Here is a 13,433-nt window from a genome sequence, read left to right on the forward strand (position 1 = left end):
AGAAGGACTGTTCTCTACTGTATAATAGTTGATCTAAAATGGAGTCTAGAAGGAATGTTCTCTACTGTATAATAGTTGATCTAACATGGAGTCTAGAAGGACTGTTCTCTATTGTATAATATTTGATCTAACATGGAGTCTAGAAGGACTGTTCTCTACTGTATAATAGTTGATCTAACATGGAGTCTAGAAGGACTGTTATCTCTGCTGTATCATATAATCTCTGACACTTTAAGACTGAAAATGTGAATGTACTATATATCATGTTTCAGGTAAGACCCTTGTGCAGACTGTGTAGAGCTAACAATGTTCATTGTAACAACAGGGGCAGGCAAACGACTGGTCAGGTCAGGCAGAGGTCGGTAATCCAGAGTGGGGCCAAGGTACAGGACGGCAGGCAGGCCCAGGGTCAGGTCAGGCAGAGGTCGGTAATCCAGAGTGGGGGCAAAGGTACAGGACGGCAGGCAGGCCCAGGGTCAGGTCAGGCAGGCGGGCTCGGAGTCAGGACAGGCAGGGGTCAAAACCAGGAGGGCGAGAAAAGAGAGCCTGGAAAAAGCAGGCGCTGAGACACTAAACGCTGGTAGTCTTGAACAAACAAGATGACCTGGCACAGACAGAAAACAGGTATAAATACCCAGGGGATAATTGGGGAAGATGGGCGACACCTGGAGGGGGTGGAGACAAGCACAAGAACAAGGTGAAACAGATCAGGGTGTGACACTATATGTGTTTTACAAACACACACACACACACACACACACACACACACACACACACACACACACACACACACACACACACACACACACACACACACACACACACACACACACACACATGGAGAAGTAACAACACGTGTAACCCTCACACCTGAGAATCTGTGTTTTTCAGCCATTTATTTCCTGTGTTTCAGGAAGCAAAATCCATGTCACTTCAATCTCTTAATGGTGATTTAGCATGTACATCTTTGTGGGGCAAACTCAACAACTCCTACAATATCAACTGAACATTTTGTTGAAAACAAATATTTGAAGGGTAAGGGAAGAGCCTTACCAAAAATATATTGCCATTGGGCGAATCATATACACAATCGCAAATACCACTCAAATGGACGGCAGTTCATCCAAACCTCATGGCAAGTGGAACATGGCAAATGCGAAGTGTCATACACCAAAAATCCCAAAGATGGCGAGCGTGCTCTACCGTAGATTTTCATTTGGCATATGACCATTTATCATCAAAACAATGTCAATTATTCATATGTTATAACTGTATGAACATACATTTGTCTTATTTCATTTAGTTTATCCATAAGGCCTGTGTTTTGTCCATTTGCAATATATGATCATAGGAAGTCGGCTTCCGAACCCAAAAGTCAGTGAACCATGGCCAAATGGCATAAGAAATGTCCAAATGCCATACATACGTATTGAAAGTACCAAATCAGGATGTTATGTCCACTTGCAATATATGATCATAGGAAGTCGGCGCACGGCTGTCCATTTGCAATGTCTTACAATGGGCATTTACCATCACAAATTTGACATGCAGTAATATACTGCAGAAATTCCCAATTGACTGGCCCGTTGAACTCGGGATGGCCGGGCAGTGATAGTAGTTCCTCTCCATCGTTCGTTGGTGTTGATTTCAGCATGTCAATTTGGTGATGGTTCGTCACTGTTTAAACTTATTGCAAATGGACAAAAGTCAGCCCTCAAGTCAGCGTCCGTCAGTCAGTAAGATATCATTCTGACACCAAACTGATACAAACTGACACCACAACCACTTTGTCCAACTCGTTTAGAAGCCAACTATCACATATTTCAGAGCAGGCTCAAAATTCAAAACTTAAAACACGTATTTACATTCTAGTTGTGGGTCTAGTTCTGACATTATGTGTATGACCTTAATTAGTGCTGAAAATCCACTTTTTTGCGTTGCTACGGGTTCCCTGAATGAGCTATTAGACAGAAACTTTAGGATCCGTCTCTATGGGTTGAAGTGGTTTCAATGCACCAAGTCTTGTGACTCTGGGACTTTTCTAAATGTTGTCATTTTCGCGATGGTCAAGATGAATTGAAGTTTTTGCAAATGTACGAGGCTTTTTCTCGGCCTGAGAACCTTCTAGAGCCACATAACTCACCACGCACTATAGACTTGAGCTCTAAAACAGGTTTCTAAAGTTTCAGAGCTCTAGGTCTGACGGTTCTTTGATATTTTAAACGAAGGTACCTATTGCAGGCTCTGTGTGTCTTAAAGCCTCACACTGTGTCACTCCCCATTGACTGTGTATGTGTTTGAGTTCAGAAAATCACAGAAATTACGTAGAGCTCCGAAACCCGCCTTAACCTCTCTGGGGCAAACGTCCCACTGGCCAATAGCCAGGGAAAATACAGCGCGCCAAATTCAAATAACATGATATAATGATACTCCCGGGTGGCGCAGTGGTCTAGGGCACTGCATCGCAGTGCTAGCTGCGCCCCCAGAGTCTCTGGGTTCGCGCCCAGGCTGGGCTGGGTTCGCGCCCAGGCTCTGTCGCAGCCGGCCGCAACCGGGAGGTCCGTGGGGCGACGCACAATTGGCATAGCGTCGTCCGGGTTAGGGAGGGTTTGGCCGGTAGGGATATCCTTGTCTCAGTATGTAAAAAATGTAATAAAATGTATGCACTCTACTGTAAGTCGCTCTGGATAAGAGCGTCTGCTAAATGACTAAAATGTAAATGTAAATATAAAAATCAAACTATCATTAAATCACACATGTAAGATACCACATTAAGTCTATCAATGACAGGTTGAGGTTGGGAACAGCTTGGGGGGCAGGGGTTGGGGAGGGTTGGGGTTGGGGAGGGCTGGGGCTGGGAGGGTTGGGAAGAGCTTGGGGGGGCTGGGGTTGGGGAGGGTTGAGGTTGATCAGAGCTTGGGGAGGGCTGGGGTCGGGAAGAGCTTGGGGAGGGCTGGGGTTGTCGGGGCTGTGGTCCGGAAGAGCTTGGGGAGGGGTTGGGAAGAGCTTGGGGAGGGCAGGGGAGTGGTGGGATTGGGAGGGCTGGGGTTTGAGAGCGCTTGGGGAGGGCTGGGGTGGGGAAGAGCTTGTGGAGGGTTGGGGTTGGGAAGAGCTTGGGGAGGGCTAGGGTTGGGAAGAGCTTGTGGAGGGTTGGGGTTGGGAAGAGCTTGGGGAGGGCTAGGGTTGGGAAGAGCTTGGGGAGGGCTGGGGTCGGGAAGAGCTTGCGGAGGGCTGGAATTGGGAAGAGCTTTCGGGGGACTGGGGTTTGGAAGAGCTTGGGGGGGGCTGGGTTTGGGAAGAGCTTGGGGAGGGCTGGGTTTGGGAAGAGCTTGCGGAGGGCTGGGGTCTGGAAGAGCTTGGGGAGGGCTGGGGTTGGGAAGAGCTTGGGGGGGGGGGCTGGGGATGGGGCATGCTGGGAGGGTGAAGGGCCAGTGCAGCAAACCTGACCAACTGAGCTAATTAATCTGTTCATTGATAGCTGGAAATCCAAAAACATGAATTGCCTGTGGCACTCCAGGACCAGGGTTACCTCCATCTGGGCTAGGGTGTAGGCTGGGTTGAGATCCAGTGGGGTTGAGTCATGATGAAGGCTGGGGGAAGGCTGGTTGGAGGCCAAGGGTTGGGGGAATGGGGCAGGGATCAATACCAGCGTTGCTGGGTGGGATGGAGGGGTGGATGCTGGGGTTGTTGGGTTGGGTGGAGGATGGGGTAAGACTGTGGAGGAGTAGGGTTGGACACTAAGGGTGTTGGGTGGGGAAGGATTGAGGGAGTAAGGGTAGATGCAGAGATCAGTTACATTCAGCTGCAGGTTACTCTCTCGTATGGCTGAGTTGACTGTTCAGCTACATTAGGTTATTCTCCCATATGGCTGAGTTGACTGTTCAGCTACTGTAGGTTACTCTCCCATGTGGCTGAGTTGACTGTTCAGCTACTGTAGGTTACTCTCCCATGTGGCTGAGTTGACTGTTCAGCTACTGTAGGTTACTCTCCCATATGGCTGAGTTGACTGTTCAGCTACTGTAGGTTACTCTCCCATATGGCTGAGTTGACTGTTCAGCTACTGTAGGTTACTCTCCCATGCTACTGTAGGTTACACTCCCAAGCTACTGTGGGTTAGTCTCCATTGCTACTGCAGGTTACTCTCCCATGCTACTGTAGGTTACTCTCCAATGCTACTGCAGGTTACTCTCCCATGCTAATGTAGGTTACTCTCCCATGCTACTGTAGGTTACTCTCCCAAGCTACTGTGGGTTACTCTCCCAAGCTACTGTGGGTTACTCTCCCATGCTACTGTAGGTTACTTTCCCATGCTACTGTATGTTACTCTCCCATGCTACTGTAGGTTACTCTCCCATGCTACTGTAGGTTACTCTCCCATGCTACTTTAGGTTACTCTCCCATGCTACTGTAGGTTACTCTCCCATGCTACTGTAGGTTACTCTCCCATGCTACTGTAGGTTACTCTCCCATGCTACTGTAGGTTACTCTCCCTTGCTACTGTAGGTTACTCTCCCATGCAACTGTAGGTTACTCTCCCACGCTACAGTAGGTTACTCTCCCTTGCTACTGTAGGTTACTCTCCCATGCTACAGTAGGTTACTCTCCCATGCTACTGTAGGGTACTCCCCCATGCTACTGTAGGTTACTCTCCCATGCTACAGTAGGTTACTCTCCCATGATACTGTAGGTTACTCTCCCACGCTACAGTAGGTTACTCTCCCACGCTACAGTAGGTTACTCTCCCATGCTACTGTAGGTTACTCTCCCATGATACTGTAGGTTACTCTCCCACGCTACAGTAGGTTACTCTCCCATGCTACTGTAGGTTACTCTCCCACGCTACAGTAGGTAACTCTCCCATGATACTGTAGGTTACTCTCCCATGCTACTGTAGGTTACTCTCCCATGCTACAGTAGGTTACTCTCCCATGATACTGTAGGTTACTCTCCCACGCTAAAGTAGGTTACTCTCCCACGATACTGTAGGTTACTCTCCCACGCTACAGTAGGTTACTCTCCCATGATACTGTAGATTACTCTCCCATGCTACAGTAGGTTACTCTCCCATGCTACAGTAGGTTACTCTCCCATGCTACAGTAGGTTACTCTCCCATGATACTGTAGGTTACTCTCCCACGCTACAGTAGGTTACTCTCCCATGCTATTGTAGGTTACTCTCCCATGATACTGTAGGTTACTCTCCCACGCTACACTAGGTTACTCTCCCATGATACTGTAGGTTACTCTCCCATGATACTGTAGGTTACTCTCCCACTCTACAGTAGGTTACTCTCCCACGCTACTGTAGGTTACTCTCCCATGATACTGTAGGTTACTCTCCCATGATACTGTAGGTTACTCTCCCACGCTACAGTAGGTTACTCTCCCACGCTACTGTAGGTTACTCTCCCATGATACTGTAGGTTACTCTCCCATGATACTGTAGGTTACTCTCCCCTCGCTGCAGTAGGTTACTCTCCCATGATACTGTAGGTTACTCTCCATTGCTACAGTAGGTTACTCTCCCATGATACTGTAGGTTACTCTCCCATGCTAATGTAGGTTACTCTCCCATGATACTGTAGGTTACTCTCCCGTGCTACTGTAGGTTACTCTCCCATGCTACTGTAGGTTACTCTCCCATGATACTGTAGGTTACTCTCCCACGCTACAGTAGGTTACTCTCCCATGATACTGTAGGTTACTCTCCCATGCTAATGTAGGTTACTCTCCCATGCTACTGTAGGTTACTCTCCCATGCTACAGTAGGTTACTCTCCCATGCTACTGTAGGTTACTCTCCCATGCTACTGTAGGTTACTCTCCCATGCTACAGTAGGTTACTCTCCCATGCTACTGTAGGTTACTCTCCCATGCTACTGTAGGTTACTCTCCCATGCTACTGTAGGTTACTCTCCCATGATACTGTAGGTTACTCTCCCATGCTACAGTAGGTTACTCTCCCATGCTACAGTAGGTTACTCTCCCATGCTACAGTAGGTTACTCTCCCATGCTACAGTAGGTTACTCTCCCATGCTACAGTAGGTTACTCTCCCATGCTACAGTAGGTTACTCTCCCATGCTACAGTAGGTTACTCTCCCATGCTACTGTAGGTTACTCTCCCATGCTACTGTAGGTTACCCTCCCATGCTACTTTAGGTTAATATCTGGATTGTATCATAACTCTTCTCTGGGATGTGCAGTTCCGTTGTGCAGAGAATAACATGTACTGATGTGTATAGGAGTAAACAAACCATACACTTAGTGGTGATGTGTTCGTTTTATATTTTATTATTACGATTATTTTATTAAGGTTGTGTATGTTTTTTTGTTGTAAAGGAATATAACTTTCCAGTTGAAATGTATCTTTGGAGAAATTGAAGTGTGTGTGGCTTTCACTTTTTAGTCTTTTGCCTGCTTGAAAACCATGCTTACCAATGACTGATGATAACAACCTTTTGCTCCTCCATGTGTTAAAGTAAAGTGTTATAGGTCACTGTGGGTGTGAGGTAGCAGTAATAAATGCTGTTTTATAACACCTACTTTGCTTGTGTGTTTCTTTTCACTGGGGTTTTGTCAACTACATTACCCATGTTTATTCTTTGTCCTGTCTTCTAAGCACGGTCCTCTTCACTTCCTGTCTTCTAAGACCGGTCCTCTTCACTTCCTGTCTTCTAAGACCGGTCTTCTTTACTTCCTGTCTTCTAAGACCGGTCCTCTTCACTTCCTGTCTTCTAAGACCGGTCCTCTTCACTTACTTTCATGATTCTTAATTCAAGCTGAGTGGTATTAAAGTGACAATGCTTTTTCCTATTATTGTGTTACGTATGTGTTACAGGTCCCAGGTGGTGGGGACTAATCAAATCAAACGTTATTTGTCACATGTGCCGAATACAACTGGTGATAACAGCTAGTCTACGGATATGAATGATAACAGCTAGTCTGGGGATATGACTGATAACAGCTAGTCTAAGGATATGACTGATAACAGATAGTCTAAGGATATGACTGATAACAGCTAGTCTGGGGATATGACTGATAACAGCTAATCTGGGGATATGACTGATAACAGCTAGTCTAAGGATATGACTGATAACAGCTAGTCAGGGGATATGACTGATAACAGCTAGTCTGGGGATATGACTGATAACAGCTAGTCTAAGGATATGACTGATAACAGCTAGTCTGGGGATATGACTGATTACAGCTAGTCTGGGGATATGACTGATAACAGCTAGTCTAAGGATATGACTGATAACAGCTAGTCTGGGGATATGACTGATTACAGCTAGTCTGGGGATATGACTGATAACAGCTAGTCTGGGGCTATGACTGATAACATCTAGTCTGGGGATATGACTGATAACATCTAGTCTGGGGATATGACTGATAACAGCTAGTCTGGGGATATGACTGATAACAGCTAGTCTGGGGATATGACTGATAACAGCTAGTCTGGGGATATGACTGATTACAGCTGATCTGGGGATATGACTGGTAACAGCTAGTCTGGGGATATGACTGATAACAGCTAGTCTGGGGATATGACTGATAACAGCTAGTCTGGGGATATGACTGATAACAGCTAGTCTGGGGATATGACTGATTACAGCTAGTCTGGGGATATGAATGATTACAGCTAGTCTGGGGATATGACTGATTACAGCTAGTCTGGGGATATGACTGATAACAGCTAGTCTGGGGCTATGACTGATAACAGATAGTCTGGGTATATGACTGATTACAGCTAGTCTGGGGATATGTTATGAATAAATTCAAATGATTTATATGTTTAATGACTAAATGATTTATGCGTTTAAAGTACAATAACTAGCAGTATTCTACCCTGTGTCTGTATAATGGCTTAAATGTTTGTGCATAGGAAAAGAGGAACTGTTAACAGACAGCTTGTGAGAAACAAACATGGTTCTCAGAAAATAAGTCAGGAGTCACATGGTGGTGGTTAGTGTCGTACTATTGGTTAGACAGTTTCCCCTTTAATGAGGTTGACAGTTAAAACTGTCTCTGACATTAGACTGAGTCACACAGAGGCTCCAGACGTGCAGCGAACAGACACAAACCTACAACTGAGATAACAGCAGACGTTACAACAGTAGAAGTTACAGCATTAGAAGATACAACAGTAGACGATACAACAGTAGAAGTTACAACAGTAGAAGATACAACAGTAGAAGTTACAACAGTAGAAGATACAACAGTAGAAGATACAACAGTAGAAGTTACAACAGTAGAAGTTACAACAGTAGAAGTTGCGAGAGTAGAAATTGCAAGAGTAGAAGTTACAACAGTAGAAGTTACAACAGTAGAAGATACAACAGTAGAAGTTACAACAGTAGAAGTTACAACAGTAGAAGTTGCGAGAGTAGAAATTGCAAGAGTAGAAGTTACGAGAGTAGAAGTGTGACGACCCTCCCACTCTGTCTACCGTTTTCTCTCTCTCTTTGCTCTTGTTTCCTTATTAGGATGTTGGTGGGCGGAGTATGGAGGGTCGTCAGCTACATGGGAAACACCTGGGCCCGGGTGTGTCCCAGGATAAATAGACCTCTTCCACAGTCATTGGGGGGACTCTCTCTATTCAGACGCAGACAGATTTTGGTTGTGGCCTTGTTGTGGTTATTTGGTTTGTTTGTGTTGGCACCCTTCAACACCCCTACTTATCACATGTGTACACGCAACCACTCACCTACACTACTGACTACTGACTACACACACACCATTGTTAATTGTATTTACTTTACCTTAGTTAATAAATGTATTTTGTTAGTCCTTATCTACATGTGCTCTCCCTTTTGTTACGGGCTTTGAGCCGGTTCATGACAGAAGATACGATTTGAAGACGAAGAACCTAATTGAATAAAGACCATGGATATTGATGATCATATATACACAAACGAGTCCCACAAGAAGGATGGAGTTGGTGATCAACATTCAGGTAACAGCCGGTGCTCATTTTGGGTGCCTAAACTCCACCATATGTTAAAACCTGTCTGGCTCTGGCATTCCGCTAGCGGAACTCCCCTCACATTCCACTGAAAAGGCAGAGCGCGAAATTCAAAAGATATTTTTTAGAAATATTTAACTTTCACACATTAACAAGTCCAATACAGCAAATGAAAGATACACATCTTGTGAATCCAGTCAACATGTCCGATTTTTAAAATGTTTTACAGCGAAAACACCACATATATTTATGTTAGCTCACCACCAAATACAAAAAAGGACAGACATTTTTCACAGCACAGGTAGCATGCACAAAGCCAACCTAACTAACCAAGAACCAACCAAACTAACCAAGAAACAACTTCATCAGATGACAGTCTTATAACATGTTATACAATAAATCTATGTTTTGTTCGAAAAATGTGGATATTTGAGGTATAAATCAGTTTTACATTGCAGCTACCATCACAGCTACCATCACAAATAGGACCGAAGCAGCCAGAGTAATTACAGACACCAACGTCAAATACCTAAATACTCATCATAAAACATACTCCATCGAAAAATCGATGGAGTATAGCAAATTAAAGACAAACATCTTGTGAATCCAGCCAATATTTCCGATTTTTTAAGTGTTTTACAGCAAACACAATATAGCATTATATTAGCTTACTACAATAGCCTACCACACTACCGCATTCATTCATCAAGGCACGTTAGCGATAGCAATAGGCACGTTAGCGATAGCGAATAAACCAGCAAAAGATATATAATTTTTGACTAACCTTGATAAGCTTCATCAGATGACAGTCCTATAACATCAGGTTATACATACACTTATGGTTTGTTCGAAAATGTGCATATTTAGAGCTGAAATCAGTGGTTATACATTGTGCTAACGTAGCATCTTTTTCCCACAACGTCCGGATATTTTTCTGACACTTTTTCTGACACATATATATTCTGACCAAATAACTATTCATAAACATAACTAAAAAATACATGTTGTATAGGAAATGATAGATACACTAGTTCTTAATGCAATCGCCGTGTTAGAATTCTAAAAATAACTTCATTACGACATCCAGCTTAGGTATAGCGAGAGAGTACCCAAAATCTGGGCGCAAACGACTATTTCACATGTTCGACAGATATATGAAATAGCATCATAAAATGGGTCCTACTTTTGACGATCTTTCATCAGAATGTTGTACAAGGGGTCCTTTGTCGGGAACAATCGTTGTTTGGATTTAGAATGTCCTCTTCTCCAGTCAATTAGCACGGAAAGCTAGCAAAGTGGCTTGAAGCTCTCCTTCCTGAACAAAGGCACACAACGCAACACGCCTAACGTCCCGAAAAAATTTCAATAATCTAATAAAACTATATTGAAAAAACATACTTTACGATGATATTGTCACATGTATCAAATAAAATCAAAGCCGGAGATATTAGTCGTCCATAACGACAGCTTATCAGAAGGCAAATCCAGGTCCCTTCACGTGCTCTCCAGAAAACAGGAAACTGGTGACACGTCATGCCGAGAGCTATTATTCGACCCCAGATCAAGTTATTCACTCCATTTCTTCTCTCACTGCCTGTCGACATCTAGTGGAAGACGTATGAAGTGCATGTATTCTAATATATATCAAGGACATTAATAGTCAGGCCCTAGAACAGTGCATCGATTTCAGATTTTCCACTTCCTGTCAGGAAGTTTGCTGCAAAAGGAGTTCTGTTTTACTCACAGATATAATTCAAACGGTTTTAGAAACTAGAGTGTTTTCTATCCAATAGTAATAATAATATGCATATTGTACGAGCAAGAATTGAGTACGAGGCCTTTTAAATTGGGCACGATTTTCCCCCAAAGTGAAAACAGCGCCCTCTGTCCTCAACAGGTTAAGGCCAATAAATTCTATAAGACCTGAAAAAAACAGCATAGACCAGCATCAATTTCAAGATGAACCATGCTGGTCAGTGCTGGTCCGATACTGGTCTAGAGGGTTATGTTGGTCAGTGCTGGTCCGATGCTGGTCTAGAGGGTTATGTTGGTCAGTGCTGGTCCGATACCGGTCTAGAGGGTTATGCTGGCCAGTGCTGGTCCGATACTGGTCTAGAGGGTTATGTTGGTCAGGGCTGGTCCGATACTGGTCTAGAGGGTTATGTTGGTCAGTGCTGGTCGGATACTGGTCTAGAGGGTTATGTTGGTCAGTGCTGGTCCGATACGGGTCTAGAAGGTTATGCTGGCCAGTGCTGGTCCGATACTGGTCTAGAGGGTTATGCTGGTCAGTGCTGGTCCGATACTGGTCTAGAGGGTTACGTTGGTCAGTGCTGGTCCGATGCTGGTCTAGAGGGTTATGTTGGTCAGTGCTGGTCCGATACCGGTCTAGAGGGTTATGTTGGTCAGTGCTGGTCCGATACCGGTCTAGAGGGTTATGCTGGCCAGTGCTGGTCCGATACCGGTCTAGAGGGTTATGTTGGTCAGTGCTGGTCCGATACCGGTCTAGTGTGTTATGTTGGTCAGTGCTGGTCCGATACCGGTCTAGAGGGTTATGCTGGCCAGTGCTGGTCCGATACTGGTCTAGAGGGTTATGTTGGTCAGGGCTGGTCCGATACTGGTCTAGAGGGTTATGTTGGTCAGTGCTGGTCCGATACTGGTCTAGAGGGTTATGTTGGTTAGTGCTGGTCCGATACTGGTCTAGAGGGTTATGCTGGCCCGACCAGGCTTCGTAGTGTTTTTGTTGTTGACCAGTCTTTGCTGTATTTTGGACACCGGTGACCAGTTTCAAGTCACAATATGCTGGCTTGCAAAGTGACATTTAATTCCTTTTCCTAATCCACTCCAGCCAGAGTGGATTCACAAAATCTGTATTCAGAATGACTATTTTGGTTTGGTCAGGGCGTGAGTTGGGGTGGGCATTCTATGTTCTGTGTTCTATGTTTTGTATTTCTTTGTTGGTTGGCCGGTGTGGTTCTCAATCAGAGGCAGCTGTCTATCGCTGTCTCTGATTGAGAACCATACTTAGGTAGCTCTTGCCCACATGGGTTTTGTGGGTAGTTGTTTTCTGTCTCTGTGTCTGCACCAGACAGAACTGTTTCGTGTTGGTCTATTTTTGTTATTTTGTCTTAGTTTTCTGAGTTAAAATAAATATTAACATGGACACTTACCACGCTGCGTTTTGGTCCACTCCTTCTTCCCAGGACGATCGTTACAGATACAAACAACACAGAGTTACACATGGAATAAACAAGCGTACAGTCAATAATACAATAGGAAAAAAAGAACGTCTATATCGTGTGTGCAAATGGCGTGAGGAGGTAAGGCAATAAATAGGCCATAGTAGCGAAGTAATTACAATTTAGCAAATTAACACTGGAGTGATAGATGAGCAGATGGTGATGTGCAAGTAGAAATACTGGTGTGCAAAAGAGCAGAAAAGTAAATAAAAGCAATATGTTGATGACGTAGGTAGATTGGGTGGGTTATTTAGAGATGGACTATGTACAGCTGCAGCGATCGGTCAGCTGATCAGAAAGCTGATGTTTAAAGTTAGTGAGGGAAATATAAGTCTCCAGCTTCAGCGATTTTTGCAATTTGTTCCAGTCATTGGCATCAGAGAACTGGAAGGAAAGGCGGCTACAGGAGGAATTGTCTTTGGGGATGACCAGTGAGATATCAAATCAAAGTTTATTTGTCACATACACATGGTTAGCAGATGTTAATGCGAGTGTAGCGAAATGCTTGTTCTTCTAGTTCCGACCATGCAGTAATATCTAACAAGTAATCTAACCTAACAATTTCATAACTACTACCTTATACGCACAAGTGTTAAGGGATGAATAAGAATATGTACATACAAATATATGAATGAGTGATGGCCGAACGGCATAGGCAAGATGCAGTAGATGGTATCGAGTACAGTATATACATATGAGATGGGTAATGTAGGGTATGTAAACATTATATAAAGTGGCTAGTGATACATTTATTACATCAAGATGGCAAGATGCAGTAGATGGTACAGAGTACAGTATAATACATAAGAGATGAGTAATGTAGGGTATGTAAACATTATATAAAGTAGCAGATATACTTGCTAGAGCGCGTGCTACAGGTGGGTGTTATCATGACCAGTGAGCTGAGATAAGGTGGAGCTTTACCTAGCATAGACTTATAGATGACCTGGAGCCAGTGGGTCTGGCGACAAATATGTATCTTCCTCTTTTTTGCAGTCGCCAAGGGTCCCAGCTACACAATGAATGTTAGTTTTGTTCGATAAAGTCCTTCTTTATATCCAAAAATGTCAGTTCAGTTGGCGCCAATGAGTCAGTAATCCACTATTAGTTTAGTTTACTCTTTCAATATGCAGACAAACAAATCCAAAAAGTGACCAGTACATTTCGTCCAAACAAATCAAACGATGTTTCTAATTAATCCCCAGGTACTCTAATATCTAAATAAACTATCATT

At 44.1% G+C, this 13,433-nt stretch overlaps 1 protein-coding gene across 1 annotated transcript; it reads right to left on the reverse strand.

Moving 5' to 3' along the window:
* Positions 1 to 2,909: 2,909 nt before the first annotated feature.
* Positions 2,910 to 6,594, reverse strand: LOC120041729 (extensin-like). Its single transcript, XM_038986592.1, has 3 exons — positions 6,591 to 6,594; positions 3,504 to 3,714; positions 2,910 to 3,366 (listed from the first exon to the last, which is right to left on the reverse strand). Exons 1-3 carry the CDS (start codon positions 6,592 to 6,594, stop codon positions 2,910 to 2,912), a joined length of 672 nt encoding a protein of 223 aa, XP_038842520.1.
* Positions 6,595 to 13,433: the final 6,839 nt, after the last annotated feature.

Source organism: Salvelinus namaycush, unplaced genomic scaffold (genome assembly GCF_016432855.1).
Source record: "Salvelinus namaycush isolate Seneca unplaced genomic scaffold, SaNama_1.0 Scaffold519, whole genome shotgun sequence".
Taxonomy (NCBI): domain Eukaryota; kingdom Metazoa; phylum Chordata; class Actinopteri; order Salmoniformes; family Salmonidae; genus Salvelinus; species Salvelinus namaycush.

Excerpts from the sequence above, each read along its gene's own strand:
- LOC120041729 (XM_038986592.1), bottom strand. Across the intron at positions 3,367-3,503 it reads CTGGTCCTGGAGTGCCACAG|CCCTCCCCAAGCTCTTCCAG; the intron begins GCAATTCATGTT and ends TCCCAACCCCAG.